The 17,987-nt window shown below is 39.9% G+C and overlaps 5 protein-coding genes and 1 long non-coding RNA gene across 6 annotated transcripts; 4 read left to right on the top strand and 2 right to left on the bottom strand.

Annotated features, from left to right (window-relative positions):
- Nucleotides 1-1,033: 1,033 nt before the first annotated feature.
- Nucleotides 1,034-4,310, bottom strand: LOC104946784 (elongin B). The gene is made up of 4 exons (XM_010772668.1): nucleotides 4,203-4,310; nucleotides 2,694-2,828; nucleotides 2,366-2,474; nucleotides 1,034-2,033 (listed from the first exon to the last, which is right to left on the bottom strand). The coding sequence occupies exons 1-4, from the start codon at nucleotides 4,203-4,205 to the stop codon at nucleotides 1,921-1,923; spliced, it is 360 nt and encodes a 119-aa protein (XP_010770970.1). The 5' UTR covers nucleotides 4,206-4,310; the 3' UTR covers nucleotides 1,034-1,920.
- A 65-nt stretch (nucleotides 4,311-4,375) lies between these two features.
- Nucleotides 4,376-9,417, top strand: pkmyt1 (protein kinase, membrane associated tyrosine/threonine 1). The gene is made up of 8 exons (XM_010772667.1): nucleotides 4,376-4,469; nucleotides 5,621-6,037; nucleotides 6,744-6,981; nucleotides 7,112-7,391; nucleotides 7,484-7,590; nucleotides 7,674-7,846; nucleotides 8,018-8,238; nucleotides 8,700-9,417. Exons 2-8 carry the CDS (start codon nucleotides 5,663-5,665, stop codon nucleotides 9,070-9,072), a joined length of 1,767 nt encoding a protein of 588 aa, XP_010770969.1. The 5' UTR covers nucleotides 4,376-4,469; nucleotides 5,621-5,662; the 3' UTR covers nucleotides 9,073-9,417.
- A 227-nt stretch (nucleotides 9,418-9,644) lies between these two features.
- On the top strand, nucleotides 9,645-11,796 carry LOC104946779 (zinc finger protein 181-like). Its single transcript, XM_010772665.1, has 3 exons — nucleotides 9,645-9,935; nucleotides 10,033-10,237; nucleotides 10,336-11,796. The coding sequence occupies exons 2-3, from the start codon at nucleotides 10,048-10,050 to the stop codon at nucleotides 11,145-11,147; spliced, it is 1,002 nt and encodes a 333-aa protein (XP_010770967.1). The 5' UTR covers nucleotides 9,645-9,935; nucleotides 10,033-10,047; the 3' UTR covers nucleotides 11,148-11,796.
- On the bottom strand, nucleotides 9,944-13,309 carry LOC104946780 (uncharacterized). The gene is made up of 3 exons (XR_798496.1): nucleotides 13,124-13,309; nucleotides 12,785-12,966; nucleotides 9,944-10,224 (listed from the first exon to the last, which is right to left on the bottom strand). It is a non-coding gene; the product is annotated as an uncharacterized lncRNA (long non-coding RNA).
- Nucleotides 11,929-14,616, top strand: LOC104946781 (zinc finger protein 24-like). The gene is made up of 3 exons (XM_010772666.1): nucleotides 11,929-12,170; nucleotides 12,801-12,997; nucleotides 13,115-14,616. The coding sequence occupies exons 1-3, from the start codon at nucleotides 12,082-12,084 to the stop codon at nucleotides 14,050-14,052; spliced, it is 1,224 nt and encodes a 407-aa protein (XP_010770968.1). The 5' UTR covers nucleotides 11,929-12,081; the 3' UTR covers nucleotides 14,053-14,616.
- Nucleotides 14,617-15,498: 882 nt separating this feature from the next.
- Nucleotides 15,499-17,987, top strand: LOC104946778 (sesquipedalian-1-like). Its single transcript, XM_010772664.1, has 4 exons — nucleotides 15,499-15,603; nucleotides 15,993-16,103; nucleotides 16,584-16,887; nucleotides 17,384-17,987. Exons 2-4 carry the CDS (start codon nucleotides 16,023-16,025, stop codon nucleotides 17,800-17,802), a joined length of 804 nt encoding a protein of 267 aa, XP_010770966.1. The 5' UTR covers nucleotides 15,499-15,603; nucleotides 15,993-16,022; the 3' UTR covers nucleotides 17,803-17,987.

The following is a 17,987-nucleotide window of genomic DNA, read 5'->3' as shown; positions in this document are numbered from 1 at the left end:
AGCATCACTTTGTGGCTTCAGCTGTCAGTTTCCTCTCCTTCTTCTCTCGCCCGGTTGTTTTTGTGTTTTGTTACTTCCCTTTGTACCCCTAGTTTAGGAGGGAACGTAACAAATGGGGGCTCGTCCGAGATCTTTGAGACAAGGAGTGAGTATTTGATTGTTTGTTGTATAGTGTTATTGTGTTTGGTGAATAGTAGTGTGTATAAGTGTACCATTGGTTGTGAAGTCTCTTACTGTTTAACAGCTTCCTCAGTTTAGATAGGGGAGTGTCTAGCTGGGCTAATCAGTCCTTCCTTCAGGCACTCATTTATTATTTTGCCTTTCTCTATTTTCGGGGTAATCCTGGGTGGGGATTTAGTCCCTGTTGGGGGCAGGCGTTTCAGGGTTTCGGCCGCTGATGTTTGCCCTTTTTAAAAGTCGCCTCGAGCCCGGCACGCTTCAGAAGATAGTTAGGTAAGTTGTGGTAGGCAGGATCTGGGGAAGTTTGTTATTTGAAAGACTAGGGTCAATGTTTGTGTAGCATCAAATATATTTGAAAATAAGTCTGTTTTAGTATGGCTTCCCTTGTGTGGAGTGAGTCCTCTCGTACTGGTTCTAAATGAGATGCCAGGTTGAAAGTGAGGTTTCTTTTTTTATTAATTAAAGCATCACTTTGTGCTTCAGCAGTCAGTTTCCCCTCCTTTTTCTTTCGCCCGGTTGTTTTTGTTACTTCCCTTTGTAACCCTAGTTTAGGAGGGAACGTAACAATGGCACACAATCTGAACATTTGCTTCTTTGTTTTAAATGTATACTGAATCAAAACTGCACTTCATGTGCTCAAATACCAGAAAAACCTTTTTACTGCGGACGTTCACAGTATGAAAAGCACAGGTGTAAATCATGATGGTAAGCTAATGTTATTAGTTACACCTGTGCATACCCTCTACTCTCTAAAAAAAGCTGTTGTGCTTAAGCTACAGCCCGGCTCAACAGAGACCCCTTTAATTCTGTTCATTACATGTGGACACCAACCTGTTAAAATAAAAGTCAGCCATCAGTGTAAAAAACAAAACAGGTACACTTTTAATTATGCAAGCTCACAGTTACAGGCTATGTTTGTGTGATTAGGGGAAAGTGCCACATTGATGGTTGGTGACATGTGGTGATGGATGCATTTTCAAAACTAAATGTTTAACCCCAGAAAACTCCTGTTTACTGTATGCCAGAGACAGAATGTCCTTTGACCAAAAAATCCCTCTGTTGTCCAAGAGGTACCTGCCTTTGGTTTCAGTGCATGAAACATACAAAGAACTGACAAACATCCTGAAAATAAATGACAGCAAAAAACCAAACATTATTTTAAAGACTTCTTTCCTGGTATGAAATCAAATCAGAAATGTACAACAAAACTGGGAGACTCAGACCAAGGAAACTTATCAGTTGAAGATTTATCCGTTTCTTTGAAAATAAAGCCTTTGTTTTGAATTGTATTCATGCAGTTTGCCGATTCAGACACCGGACTCTTTATCTATGCATGTTACTTCTAGATCACTGTGACACACAACTACGCTTTCAACCTTTCCCAAAATATTAATAATAATAACGTACGCGCGCACACACAATCATACTTTCCAAACCAACTTCACCACTCAAGACGTCTAAGCCAGTTGGGGCTTAAGAGCAAAGTCAAGGAGCAGAACCGCATGTGATGTGGAAATCATAAAGTTTAACAAAAAAAGAAAAAGATTTGTGAAGCAAATTGGGGGGTAAGCTGGGATGATAGCATGAAGGTAACATGTATAGGTTTGGTTCCCTATGATGTCCCCATCCATCAACTGAAATTATATTACATATCCTCCACCCCGCTACTTCTCCACTGCTGTTAATCCACACACACCCACTTCCATCCTCCCCTCCATTGCTCGCTTCCTCTCAATGACATCACTGCACCGCCTGTTCGTTGGCCGTGCTACCGGAGTCCTGGGGCTTCATCACATCGGGGAGTTCTGGGGGACTGGAGAAGGCCTCGACGTGCAGCTGCTCGAACATCTCATCTGAGAGGCGGAGAAGACGAGGAAACATTAGCCCCATCGTGACAGAAGAGTAGCATGTGGCACTCACTCATGTCGCAAAGTTGCTGCGGTGAACATTTACTGCGGCGCGGTTTTTGGCAGAATATTTCAAAGAACTACCCTTGTTACATGCACTCGTAAAAGGATTGAAATCCTAATCTAAACAGTTTTGTCACTAATTTAGACAGAGTATATCGTAAATGTTTAATTACAAAATGCTTCCTGGGTGGCTCTAAACTGTTTTTGATCTTCACAGTTGGCTAGAAATATGAGATCCTGGATACTTAAACCAACTACAAATGAATTAAACATACCATTTATGCGGAAGGCCAGACCAACTGTAGCTGGGGCTTGAGGTCTGGCAGTCTGGTTGGTGAATCCACAGTCACCAAGAGTTTTACTGTCCTCTAGCGACTGATCATCCTGTGGAGAAAAAGTTGAATAATCAGCAGTGGCATAAAATGAATGAATTTGCTTTACTAAATATAAATAGAGTGTGTGAGACATGTCCAAATAATTACAAGTCGCACTTGGAAAAGACAAGCTACATGCAACCACCGGTACCCACACAGAATTGAGATGCAGTCAATAATGAAAGGAAACTTGATTCGGTGTCATTGTTATACTAAGCCCTAAACTCACTTTGTACAGCCTCTGGTCCTCTGGTGGTCTCTTAAGAATTCCTTCAACAATACGCTTCAGCTCATACACAGTGGTGGACTCCTTGGCATCGGTGAAGATTGTGGTCTTTTGACGCCGGATCATTAAGAACACGTCCTGAGGGAAGGTGGGCAGAGAATTTTACATTAAAAACTAAGCTAAAGGCAACTTGGCTTCTAGATGTATCTCTAAGAGTAAGATGAGGGCTTGAAGTGAGTTGTTCTATACCTCAATACTCTATTTAACATGGGACCAAACAGGACAGCTGTTTATGTGAATCAAACGCTTTGCTTGACAAAACATCTCAGTAGGCCAAGTCAATGTCCAACTGGCCACTGTTTAAAACACCTTATTAACATGTATGTAACGTTAGAGTAAACTTGTGTTGACTTGAGGCTAAACCAATTAAGGAACAACAATGCATATATTGGTCACACTATTTCATATTTAGTATGTCCAGCAGAGGTGGGAGGAGTACTCAGATCTTGTAATTAGTTAAAAGTAGAAGTACCAGAGTGTAGTAATACTGTTACAAGTCCTGCATTCAAAATGTTACTTAAGTAAAAGTCCAAACGTATTGGCATCAAAATATACCTAACGAACCAAAAGTAAAAGTACTCAATATGCTAATTGGCCCATTTCAGAATAATATATTATAAGTTTTGATTAACGTTATTGATTCATTAATGTGTTTAACAAAGATGGTAAAGGTGCAGCTAGTTTATAAACGTTGTATGATGCAGGGTAGTTTGTGAATTTTAATCCAGGTGTTTCTAGTCTTATTTAGGGGTTGTTTACATTGCACATTATTAATCCAAGTCTGCAAAGTAACTAAATATAATAAATAAATAAATGTAGTGAACTAAAAGTACCCCATTTACCTCTGAATTGTAGTGGGGTAGAAGTACAAAGTAGCAACACAAATGGAAATAGTCAAGTAAAGTACAATCTGTGAAAATGTTACTGAAGAACAATACCTGAGTAAATGTACTAAGGTATTTACACTACTGGTGTATGTATGTTTTTTCTGGATGCAGAGAAATTGACACGACAACATTGATTTATAAACTACCAAGAATTACCAACCAGTGCAAGTTATTAAACGCTAAGCTAACGCCGAAATAGCCACAAGAAACAGTCTTGAGATGTTGGGGAGTCAAAATTAAGCCTGACAGTTAAATACATAGACACTAAAGGTCTGACAATGACGGCTTATGTTCAGCTAACTGGGTTAGTTGGCTTATATTACATATCTTCCAAGGTTAGCCAAGCTAAATTACACCTAAAGCTAACGTTAGATGAGAAGGCAAAGCTAACATAGCTTAGCATTAGCAGGCTAGCAGACACAAACGGATATACACATTTCTATACCCGTCGGTTTCTTCTTTTAATACATGGCTAATATTTTTAAACAAAGTGCTAAATGTCCACTCAGTGTTTGTATCTAGACACCAAATCTCACAAAAGGTCGATAATATTAGGAAAAGTTACCATTTCAAGTGGTCAGCTAGCTAGCCAGTTGCGCCAGCCCTGTGTTGTGCAGCAGAACCCAGACTGCACCGCTCGCGGATATTGCGTAATTCAGATGAGCGTTCCGCATTCACGTAAGATAGGTACGCAACACTACGTAAACATTTCAGAATTTGGCGCGACGTATTGACATGTTTTGAACGGTGTGCAAGCGAGCAGTTTGATTTGGACACAGCTACTTTCTGAGGCTCTGTTTTGAAGACGGTCTGTCTTTATAACTGGAATATGGTATGTGTGATAAAGTTACTTAAATCCTATTGTAAGGCTAAACTGTCACCTACAGTGTGTTATTTGCTTATACGTTAGCTAGCTAGCTGGTTTATGTTATTATGTTGTTGACTGGGTCCGCCCTTAATGTTAGCCAACATGCTGTCGAAGTGACATTTGTCAGTAATGGCAGAGAGTAATTTATGTTAACGTTAGCTAAGGCTTTTAATGTAAAGTAGTTGAAATAAATATTAATTAAACTGTGTGATATCAAATGTGCAGTGTTTGTGTGTGTCTATGGGTATATCTAACGTTACACTACATTCAGTTGTGGAAAGTAACTGAGTACATTTACTAAAGTATTGTAATTTTCTGACATATTTGTACTTTACTTGAGTATTTCGATGTCATGCTACTTTATACTTCTACTGTTCTACATTTCAGAGGCAAACATTGTACTTTTTTCTTCATTACTTTTATCTGAACACTCAAATTATTTCTTTACATATACAAACACACGATATGCTGGTATGGTATAATGCAATACTGTGCTTTATCTACACTGTTTCTATATTTGGTCCACAATGACCAACCATAATACTTAAAGGCGCTTATATGTATAAAAACAGGATAAAATAATACACCTAATAATATAATATCTATTCTGCATAACGAGTATTCTTACTTTTGATACTTGAATCTCATTTCGCCTATAATATTGCTGTACCTTTTAAATAACTTTTTTACTTTTAATTAAGTAAAGGATCTGAGTACTGAGTAAGTGAGAGACTTTTTTGTACCTTTTAACGCAGATAGCTACCTATTCTATCAGGCTGTATTGATACTGGTATCAGACACTTCTCCAAAACCTGTAAAGCAGGATGTTCAGGATGTCGGATCTCTGTCATGGAAACAAATGAGTGTACCCCAACCAGTTGGACACAAAAAAAAAACCTACTAATTTCTGGTTATTGCTTGAGATTTCATAGCATTCAGATACATTTTAATATGGTAGGTTTTGCTTTGCCTCTGTTGCAAGTTAGCATGACGGATAACTTCTCCCTAACTTTAGCACATTGAAATGGCATGAGCAGTGCAAAAGTGCCATTAGTACACTCATGAACTGTCAAAAAGTCTGTCATTGTTTAATGGTTTTCTTTTCAATGTTGCAGCTCACTATTTCCCAAGAAAGGAGCTGAAGAAGTCCCAACACAATGTCCGTGGCTGTGGAAACCTCAGTGTCCAGGATGTCTCTCCCTGTCCCCACCCACTTCTCCCATGCAGAGCAAACCTTCTCCCTCAAAAAACGCCATCTCCCTTTTTCCTCCATGTCCAATTCCAACTCATCCTACTGTTCCCTTTCCAATCTCTCACACACTCTGCCCCCGCTGCCGCCGTCCAAGGGATGTCCCCCCCTGAGCAGGATGTTCCCCCAGCAGCCCACCCCCTGGACCCCTCTGTCAGGTTCCCTCAGCAAGACTCCCCCTCCGAATGCTGTTTATGATCCCAGCAAACAGCAGTCCTATTTCGATCAATGCTACACTAATTTGGGCCTGCTGGGACGAGGATCTTTCGGAGAGGTCTACAAGGTGAGTAAGATTTGTGTGTATATGTTTATAACATTGGGAAATGCTTATACTGAATGATGTTTCATAACTCTTTGAAAAACGGAAAGACTGCATTTTAAGGAATCATTTTGTGAGGAAGTTGCCATTAGATACTCAAGTTTAAGACAGAGTAGACAATAGAGGCATCTAAGGTGAGGAATGAACAGTCTAATATGAAGGTCACAATCTTGCCCGTTTCAACATCTGTGCTGTGTTTTTTTTTCTCACAGCAAATTAGGGCTGCTCGATTATGGCAAAAATCATAATCCCGATTAATTGGGTCAATAATTGTAATTGCGATTATTAAATGCGATTATTCATTGACTTTGAATACATCCATTTATTGGAGAAAAAAAAATTGAAGGGTATGTTTAACAGTTGATTACCCTGAACTTTAAGAATAATTCAACTGAAAAATCAAAAAAAAAAAAAATTATAAAAAAAAAAAAGTAATAATAAAAAAATAATCGTTTTATTTCGATTACGTTGTTTTCGTAATCGTTGCAAGCCATAATCGTAATTGCGATTAAAATACGATTAATTGAGCAGCCCTACAGCAAATACACAATAATATATAATAATATTAATAATGATAATATCCCTGTAACCCTTACATTCTCACCATGATTATCATTTGGAGATTCCCAGAAGAGAAGTCAAGTCCTCAGCATTTCCTCTATTTTTCTAGGTGAAAAGCAACTTGGACGGTCGCCAGTATGCAGTCAAGCGCTCTGCTCACCGCTTCAGGGGCAACAGTGAGAGGAGCCGGAGCACGAGGGAAGCCAAGAACCACGAGCGCCTCTGTCCTCACCCTCACATCCTCGATTTTGTGGCAGCGTGGGAAGAATGTGGCCGACTGTACATCCAGACCGAGCTCTGCAGCACCAGCCTGCTGCTCCATGCGGAGAACCAGCCTCCTGGACCAGGTCTGAAAGTGAAAATACGACCTATTCAAATGTCCTAATATCTATATTTTGCCCTTTTGTATTTCCTTTTTCAGAAAATTCTCAAATCCACAGATAAATTGACGGTTGTCCTAACATTTCTAATATCCAGATGAGCCTGCAGCATGGGCCTACCTGTGCGACCTCCTCTCAGCTCTGCAGCACTTGCACTCTCTTGGTTTTGTGCACCTGGACCTCAAGCCCGCCAATGTCCTCATCACTGACTCGGGCCGCCTTAAGCTGGCGGACTTCGGGCTGCTGTTTGAGCTCAAAAAGAAGAGCACAGGGTCTTTAGAGGGGAAAGGGAAAGATGACATCCAGGAGGGGGATCCCAGATACATGGCCCCTGAGCTGCTGCGGGGGGAGTATGAGCCAGCTGCAGATGTTTTCAGGTACAAAAGACATACATAAATAAAATAATATACTTAAATGTGTAAAAAGATTATTTGATTGAACTTAATATTGTTGAATCCTTCTCATTTAGTTTGGGTGTTTCTATTCTGGAACTGGCCTGTAATATGGAAGTTCCTAATGGAGGAGAGGGCTGGCAACAGCTCAGGCAAGGCTGCCTCCCCTCAGAGTTCACCAGTGGTAAGATCCACTCTGTGTTAGGTCTTTATAAACAATTGCATTATCTTTATTTCAATTCTTACTATTTCCATCTGTATCTGCAGATCTGTCAGCTGAGCTTCAGGCAGTGCTGCGGATGATGTTGGCCCCGGAGCCCTCTGAGAGGCCGACAGTCTCTGAGCTCCTGTCTCTCCCCTCTGTGAGGAAACACAGGTGGAGGAGGCGGATCTATCTCGTGGTGGCAGAGACCACGCTGACACTGCTCTCCTTCTGTCAGGTAATGTGTCCATGCTAAACACAGCGGCGATAAAGCTATATGGATTATTAATCCGTTTTGGGGCCTCATTTCAGTCCCAAAGGCATCTACAGTTTGTTTTTATTTATTACATATTGCAAACATGAAATAACAGTTTTCTTAAATTGTGTTTTTCTGGTCTTTTTCTCATAGTTGGCGGTGTGCTTTGGGTGCAGACTGCTGTCCTCACTTCACTTGTCTTTTCTGCCTCACTGGTCAAAGCCGGTTCCCAGCACTCCTCCTAAGGGGAGTTGGGACAAAGATCTGACACTGCCGCTCAGTGCCATGCATGCTGACTCCGGGAGTCCAGAGGACGATGCAGTGTTCCTGTTGGATCAAACCGACGTGGAGCTCTCCCCCACCTTCTCACACAGGTAGACAATCAAAGCCTGGTTTTTGTGTATGTCTTAGAAATGCACCGATCAATCTCCCATTTTTCAATCTCATACATCCATGTTGCACACATATGTTTCATGATGGGTTTATGAAGCACATAGCAACACAGACAGTGATGTTAAGTCACAGAAACACATATATTTTTATGTTGTCAGTGTCAAGTTTTAACAGCTGAATTGTAATTTTAGAAGAAATGTATATGCTTGTCTATTATACTTCATAATACTTTATAAAGAAAGCTGGGAAATGCAAAAATCTGACTCAACAGGTCAGACATTTGAAAAGCCTAGAAGACTGCAATCAGTACATCTCTTTTAAAAATATCCAAAAACCAGCAATGTAAAACAAAAAAACTGTGGTTACTATCCCTCAGTCTGTCTTGACCTGAGTTTGTAATTCCTGTCCTAGCTTCATTTGTATTATTTTCCCCACTCCACAGGGTAACATCTAGACTGTCTTTGGACAGCACATCCACTCCTCTGCCAAGATCCCCAAGACACAGTCATCGAAGTCCTGCCCACACCCCCACTCACTCGAACCTGGGGGATTGGTCCTCCTGTAACCTGGCGCAGACCCCCTTCAGCATCCACTCCAATGGTTCCTGCCACACACTGCCACCCAGTATTAACCCTTTACGCATAGAGCTTTTTGCAGATAGCATTAATGAAAAGTCGACACAGAGCCCACACTCTGTAGCCAACAAGTCCTCGCAGCGACGCAGCTGGATCCGCACAGAGGAGGCTTTACCCCGACCCAACTTTGAACCAAAGAACCTGCTCAGTCTGTTTGAGGACACAACTGTAGAGCCATGATCAAAACACTGCCAGTTTACTTTTAGGGGTAAAGATGTTTTCACTTTAAAATGTTATGTCAAAGGGAAGTTGTGTTTGAATGTGCTTTACTCTGAACTGCCATTACACCTAAGTCTTACAACAGCTTCTTTTAACGTGTACTTGAAAAAAGAAATATTTAGGGAAAAGGGTTGCATTTATAATCAGACCTTCAAAGCACTTTTTATGTTTGTGTAAAGGATAATCTGTTGCTGGAATGACAAGTCAGGAAGTATTGTGAATATAAGTTATCATTAGCTTGATGTACTCTGAGTCATTTACCTCATGAGTCATAGAACATAATAAAAAAAAAGAGGCGAAACTTAATTTAAACTTCTGTGTGCCGTGTGTTTGTTTTTAGATAGCTCAACACGTTTTTCCCTCAGTAAAAGTAGACAGTGATGGGATATAAATAAGAAAAAAGCAGATAGATGAATGAATGTACCGCAGATGCACTCTGGATGTTTGCGTACTCCCAGTAGATGGCAGTATCGCACTTTCCGCTGGATGCGAGTTCCCTTAAAAACCGAGGAAGGGAATGCACTGCATGTTTGCCCTTTGTACGTTCTTATTATACATCCATGCTTTGTACACGATACACTCATCTATGGACATATTTATTTTTACCAATTTTTTTTTAGATTTACTACACTCTCCGACCCTTTTATATTGTGGAAAAGCTACATCGATACTGCCAAATGAACTTCCGGTAAGCCGTTTCCTGAAAGGAATTTCCGCCGAAGTCTGAATGTAAACAATGAGCGATCTCCTCTGGATTACTACTAGATAACCTGGGAATCACGAAATACTGCAACGATATTAAACCCGATTACATTAGGTTAAAGGTATGCTGCTTTTTCTTTTATTAATACATGGTTAACATTATACGTTATAGGATCACGTGACGCATTCACTGATCTGTTCCTTCTTTTCGGTCCCAAGGATCAGCCAATAAAGATGTCCGACATTGACTGTCTGAATGCCCGAGTGGAGAAGCTGCTGTGTGAAGCGGTGCAGGAGGTTCTGGAGGTGGTGAAGGAGACGGTGTCAGAGTACCAGGAGAAAACTGCCAGAACACAGAGAGAGAACCAGAGTCTGAAGAGAAAGCTGCAGGAGCTCCAGGAGAAGATATACCTGGAAAGCAATGGTATATTCAATATCAGGGTTAAGGAATATTGAACTTGTTTGATACAATTGTTGACTGATTTTGTCTTTTTTGTGCTTTGTCAACTTTGATTTATGCAGGAACAATGGCACAACTTTCCCATAGGTCTCTGATCGAGCAGAGACAGAAAGAAAAGTTGGCAGAGGACTTTGAACTCATCACATCTGATAAGGACATTGCTTTAATCTCTCCTTCGTATTCCTTTGAAGACCTTGACAGTGAAGCATCGTTAGCTGCTCCATGTCTCTCCCATGGAGCCAACACACACACACATTTAGGTGGTGACGACCTGAACAATTTAAGAGCTCTTCTAACAGAAACTAATAATAGACTGGCATTTTCAAACCATGTAGATCTTAGTGAAAACCTACACAAAATGAAAAGAGAGCCTACATCGGATGAAGACAGCATACACACCACAAATTGCTTTTATGATGATGCAGGTACAAGCACTGCATCCTCACACAGACTAAATTCGGAACATCCTCAAGGCCATTCAGTCTCCAGTTTGGAGCAAAATGGCACATCAGAGCCACCATCCCAAAGAGACGACAATACAAACAGTGTTAGTGCAAAAAAACAACAAACCAATCACACAATAGCAGTCGCTTCAGGCTCAAGAGTGTTCCAGAGAAATGACAGAAAACATTACTCCTGCTTGCTCTGCGGTCGCACGTTCAGACACGCGGGTGACTACAAGAAACACAACAGGGTGCACACGGGGGAGAAGCCGTACTGCTGCTCGGTGTGCGGGAAACGCTTCAGTCAGTCCGGCTACCTGACCGTGCATCAGCGCTTCCACACAGGAGAGAAGCCGTTCGCCTGCACTCAATGTGACAAAAGCTTTAGTCACTCTAGTAACCTGAAGAAACACCAGCAAACTCATCTGTGAGGCTGCTATTGCCAGACTTTCTTCAAACATAGGTTTTTATCATTTAGAGCTGGACAATAAAAAGGCTGTTAGGTATAGAAAATGCACATGCTTGATTCCCAAAGTGTGAAGGTATGGTCTGTGGTGATATAATAAGCATATTTCAATCTGACTGTCTTTAGAAAGTGTTTCTGCAGAAAGAGTGTTAAATAGAAATATGTTTGTGCCTCCTTTACAAAGACATGTATCTTATTGTTGTACAATAGGGCCTATGTCAACTTTGAAGTATCAAACACACTTTCTTATTTCCTACAATTCCTGCCATGCTGCTGTTTGTCTCATTTCCAAATCAAATGAAAGTATGGTTCTTCTTGGTGAAGTGTTGTGTATTGCCAACAAAATTACTTTATAATGATCCAAAAAATCTGAATCCCTCAAGTAAAACCAAACATTGTTAACCTAAAAACTAGATTTAGCATGCTAGCAAGCTACTGATGTTTATTGTTTACAGTCATACTACTGTAATGTAATGTACAGTTTAGTTTGCTCTACTTCAACATGTTGTTCTCAGGTTTTGTTGTGACTGATAGGAGTGCTTTTTTTTAAACGTGTATACGTGTTTTATTGGATGAATGATCGATGTAACAGGACAATAAAGATTTTTATCTGAGTTGATTGAATACTTCAATATAATGTGAAATGCTCGAGGCCAGATTTCAAGTTAACAAGATTTATTAGTGGTGTGCAAATAATAAATGTATAGAACTCGGTAATTTATTTTGAAAATCACCTCACAGCGGATGTAATTGATCGCTTCCGGAAGTATCGAGTTATCGCATTGTTATGTTTCTTTCAGATTGGTGCCTTCTAGTATTGTTTACAATGTTCGTTTAATTTTTATTACAAGTGAACTTTCCTGGAAATAACCTACACGTCTTGCTAACACAGTGACCACATGACGTGTTTTTTGGAAGGGAAAACGATAGAGGAAACGTACGGAGCTAATGTAGCTAACGTTAGCTACCTGACAACGACTAGCCTCAGGTACAGCTTCCTAAACATAAGCTTAACTAGGGAACAGAAAGTGGCTTAAATGTTTATTAACACTTGTTGGAATATCTCTGCATTGATTTACATTTAAAATAAACTTCAAACTCTTAACTACTGTTGAACTAAACAGTACTGAGTGTAACTTGGCAAACATTTCACTGTGATTAATATGTTTCAGCACCAGCCTACAAATAAACTGCACAAATGTACCACTAAACTATCTATAATTCAGCAACATAGCCATTCATGTAAATGGTTTGAAACCTTACAAAAATAGGCCAAAATAGTACAAACGAAGATAAAAGTTTGTTATCAAGAGTAACATGTATTAGCTGTAAACAGCATTTTCATAACATATCATAGATGTATGATTATTCATTTTAAATGATTTGAATCAACAAAAATATATTGGTATATTTAGAAATATGTTATGTTTCTCTGGTTTAATACACCAATACAGTTGACAAGTATATCATTTGGAGCTGTAGGAAGGAGAGTTTTTACACAGCAGGGCTTGTGAAACAGCTCTTATACATTATTTAGCTAAATGAGTTGTGAACACAAGGGCTCCTTTTGCAAGGGATTATGCATTAGCAGTCCTTTCTTACCTTGAGTCTTTTCTAGTTTCAGGATGTCTAAGCTTGAACGTCTAAACGCTCGTGTGGCTAAGCTCCTGACTGAAGCGGTGCAGGAGGTTCTGGAGGTGGTGAAGGAGACGGTGTCAGAGTACCAGGAGAAAACTGCCAGAACACAGAGAGAGAACGAGAGCCTGAAGAGGAAGCTGCAGGAGCTCCAGGAGACCATAACAAAAGAGAGAATAGGTTGGATTTCCTTGAATTTTGATAGACGCATTAATATTTCACTGGTTTGATTGTAAAGTAATTGATGAGTTACTTATATAAATAATAAGAGTGTTTTCTTTTGTGCTGATTTCCTAGATGTCTTACCTACAAGTTTGCCGTTGCCTGAAGAAAAAGAAGACGCTCAAAATCAAAAGCAGGATTTGGGGCTTTCTTTGAGGCAGGACTCAGACCCACCTCTCGCAGAGCAAAAACAGATAATCGTCCACACAAATGAACAAAATGTGAAGCAGGAATCGCAACAACAGGAGAGCTACGACAACACTGAATTACAAACTGAATCCAACTCAACGCAAACAACAGAACATTGCCTAGTACAACCAGAGGAGGTGGCACACATGATTGAGGAAGCAGTGACTGTTCAGACATTACACAATGAAAACGGAGACCTCAGTGCAGTCACACCCTATAACGTGTGCACCCCTCACTCCAGCACTTCACTCGAGGCAAACCTGGCAGTTATCAAAAGAGAGTTAGAACTAACAGAGTGCACAACAACAGAACCACCATCTCTTCAAGAACAACATAGCGGTGTGGATTTAAGCTGCAACTCTTCTCGCCAGAACTCTGCTGAAACGCACCGGCCACAAGCTAGTGCTGAAACTAAAGGACACGTCTTTGTCCACTCAAATCATGCCATACAAAGGAGGCATGGCTTCGCAAAACCCAACAGGGGTGCGTTCGATGGGAGAAAAAGCCGGATGGAGCACTTCAGGGGAGAAGAATCCCACCTGTGTGTTGTGTGTGGAAAGACATTCAGCAGGGTGGGGAACTTGAGAATCCACCAGCGGTGTCATACGGGAGAGAAGCCGTATGGGTGCGTTCAGTGTGGGAGACGTTTCAGTCAGGCGGGAGACCTGAAAAAACACAAGAGGGTCCACACGGGGGAGAAACCGTACTACTGCAGCCAGTGTGGGAAGAGCTTCAGCCGGGGGGAGAATCTGAAAAGACATCAGAAGATCCACATTGGAGAGATACTACAGTTACAGCAAGTGTGGAAGGAGCAACAGCAATGATTTGTATATAAGACTTCAATGAGCACGCTTACCATGTAGAACTCATTAAGAAGCCACTTTTAATTATTTTTGCTATCATGATGATGATTCTACAGCTTTACAGATAGAGATGCACTGATATAATTATTAATAATGCAATCGAGACAGCTTGGACCTAAAGCAAGTACTAAATGTAAGCAACACTAAATATAGAAAATTGTATATATTATGACACTTTTGGCATTATGATCATACTTTGTACACAGGGCAATTATACCAATATGACAATTATTGTACACGTGGCAATAATGAGAAGAACAAAACCAATGTGGCAATGTGTTGTTAAGTGTCACACCTCTTTTACTTGTGCACAGAAGGAGTTGTCTCATGTCAAATTAATGCTAAAGACAATTGTCGTTGTTTTTATTCAAATTTGTTGTCATTTAATTTGCCTGGTTTTATAGAATGATGGATGCTTGTTGTATGCTGGATTATATTTATTGCAAATGCATCTGGGTATGTAGTGAAAAATCCAGCAAAAGGGAGAATGCACAGCAAAATAATAAATGTATTTATTATCACCAAGAAGGCTCAGTGATTGATCCACACGGCTTGTTCAGTCGAAAGTGTGTTGAAGTGGTATAGGTACAGGTGTATTCATACAAATAATAACACAAACATCAGCTTGCACCCCCCTCTTGATGTATGTCATAAACCTTGAGTAATAGTATAAGGCTAGAATGTGTGAGAAATTATAAGATGCATCTACTTTTTTCACAGAGCAAGCAATACACACCATTGACTCAAAAACTGCATTTCAACATCACATGGTAGCATCTGAGAAACCACAGGTCCTTAAATAAATTATATTTGAAAGTATAGTATGTATAGTACTTTAAATGTGTGCATCAACAGTCAAATAAAAAAAAAGACCAAACATAGAAGCACAATGCTGAGTTTTGTTGATTTCTTTTATCATGTATGGATATTTACATTGTATTTATTTACCATTTATCCTACACTTGCTTTTAGAAAATGTATTCAAATTTTTAACAAATGTCAATTTTTCTTTGATTTTCAAAAATATGCCGAATGAGCCGCAACATAATAATACAGGACCTGCTTTGGTACATTTCTGTACTAATTAAAAAGTGTAAATAAACCAATCCAGTTGATACAGGTACTAAGAGGCACTTATAGGGGCCACAGAGGTCTGCCTCCACACTTTCTGACCGGTGATGCAGACTTACCTTTATAAATGGTAGTTAAAGTAACTAATACACTTTATTCTCTAATGAAAATCACCATGGCAACAATATCTATGGGCATGGTAATTTGCCTATTGATGAACCAAGTGCTTAGATTTGAAAGTTATAGCCTCCAAATCATATAGGCTACTAATTTTGTTGATTTTTACGTGAAATAAGTGAGCGTATTGTTGACTAGCCTCTTGAACAGGCAGTGCTCTGCTGTTGACGTGGAGCTGCCTCACCTCACCTACCAGGAAGTGATTGATTTGACACACAGCCAGGAGGAAACTGAAGCAGCCAGAGTTGCACACTTTGGAGAAAGGTGAGTAAACAAAACCCATGTGGAAGTGAAAATCAATGTGGTACCGCACTTTCTCTCAAGTTAAAGCTAACCAAAATGACGAAATGATACCGGAATTCATGAGTCAGTTGTTAGTGTTATCGTGTAAAAGACGCTACCGCCTTAAAAACAGTTTGCGAGTTATTAATGGCGGTCCCTTTGGCATGTGTCCAAATGAATACACTATATATTTAACGTTTTATTGCCTGTTTTTCAAAAGTATAACATTATTGCATTACACGGAGAATGAGTTAATTTTTCCCCACCGGCGGAAGCTTACTGTTTTACATAAAGCTGGTTAATATTAGTTCTCTATTTACAGAAACATATAAATGAGGAAGTAGGCTTATTGCAGTTTTGTCCTTTTTCAGGTTCAGGTCAAAGCGGCCTGTGATGTTGAAATGAAGTTTGATGAAAAAGTGATCAGCTATTTTGAATCTTGCACCTCACCAGTGGACAAAGAAGGGTATCTCTCCAAGAAGGTATGACACTTTAGTATTTTAACAAATACCCACTTTTTTGTGTGCCTTTTTTAAATCATTAACTAAAGTTCAATAAGGTTTAAAAAAAACAAAACCCATCAATAAACACTTTGAAACATTAGCTTCGTAACTTTATTTGTAGGCACCTTTCTGGTAAAATGCTTTACACAGGGGACAACATACATTGCTAAACTTTAAAAATGTTAAAAAAAGAACAATGAAATCACATAAAGCACTTGAATTTATTTTTGAATGCTTTTAATCAATACAGCTTTCAAAACAATGCCATATTTCTCATTTCTAGGCACATGTAAACAAGATAAATCTACTTGACTTTTTGGGGGGGATTTCATAAAACAATCTGTAACTTTTAACTTCCCTGTTGGCTTCTTATTTCCTAACACTGTTATGTAAGAAATTGAGTAAGTCAGCTATTTGTAAACGAGTCAGAAAGCTGCAGATGTCACAATTGTCTCACAGGGCGAAATAAAGACTTCCTATCACAAGCGCTGGTGTGTGCTGAAGGGGAACCTCCTCTTCTACAAGGACCGGCCTGCGGACCGGGACCTGACAGGCGTGATTGTTCTGGAGGGCTGCACTGTCCAGCTGTGCGAGTCCGAGGAACAGTTTGCCTTCTCGCTGGTGTGGAGCGATCCGGGCCTGCGGACGTACAAGTTTGCTGCAGAGGACCAGGCGAGTCAGGAGAGCTGGATCAAAGCCCTGCTGTCGGCCAACCACAACTACCTGACCCTGCTGGTGATGGACCTGGAGAAGAAGTACAGAGGTGAGAGGCAGAGTTACTTATTATAGATTACATGTTGATCTTTTAACACGAGTAATTTATTCCACTGCTGAAAAAAAGTAAACAATATACTTTCGGATTACCTCAATGAAAATAGTGCACCTTATATTAAAACAATTAAAGCAGTTACAGAAATTTGAGTTCCACTATTATCTTTTTTTATTAATTTTGTTAGTTTTAGTTATTATTTACAGTTTACAGTTTGGTACAGAAAAGCTCACATGGAGGACTTTGCTCTTGTAACACAAGGTATTTGCCCTAACAAAAACATTCCTTAAATTGTTCATGTAAATTCTTGGTAAGCCGAACAGTAAGACCGGTCTTTTGATTTTGCAACCTTGCCAGAAATAAAGTTTCCTCTAAAATACAAGATACCACAATAAACAAACAAAACTCCTCTACAAAAGTAGCACAGTGTAGAGTAAGCAGCTAATGTGTTGTTTGTGTATTTATCTGTTTGTCTTTGCTCTTTTCTCAGATGCATTAGTCGAGTTCCCCAATGAACCAACCAGCCCTTTCACCATGCCAAATTTCAACACTGCAGAAGCCTTTCAGGGCGCACAGTCTTCAGCGGTACCTTCGTTTCCAGCCGCAGGTGTAGCAGCGGGAGCCGGTCTGAGCTCCAATCAGATGCTCCAAGCTCCGACACTTTCCTCCAGATCAGCCAATAAAAGATCTCCAAAACTGTGGCCTAAGAGGAGTGCGAACGTGGTTCCTGTGAACACTCCTGCTGCAGCGGTAGGGGAGTGGTTAGGGGTCTGCTTAGGCACCAAGGATGAATTTATCCAATTACATGAGGATTTTGGAAAAGAGGTGAAGGAACTGATTGCTGATTGGTCAAAAAGGGGACGAGGTGAAGAAGCAGCTGGGGTTGAAAACTTAATTGATTTTGGATAAGTGTGAAGTGCATACAGAGTGTAAACCTTAACATTTGATTTTAATGTGTGTTTACATTGCAAAGGTTTTATGTAAATAGGTTTTAGAGCTGCAACCATTTTTGTTTAGATATATTTTTATATATTTGTTGTTTAAGGGCTTCTTTTTTTACTTATATCATAGAGTCAATAAAAGATCTCATGCTA

This window comes from Notothenia coriiceps, unplaced genomic scaffold (assembly GCF_000735185.1).
Source record: "Notothenia coriiceps isolate Sejong01 unplaced genomic scaffold, NC01 NC01_scaffold00011594, whole genome shotgun sequence".
Classification (NCBI taxonomy): domain Eukaryota; kingdom Metazoa; phylum Chordata; class Actinopteri; order Perciformes; family Nototheniidae; genus Notothenia; species Notothenia coriiceps.
This window is presented reverse-complemented; position numbering and strand designations above follow the sequence as displayed.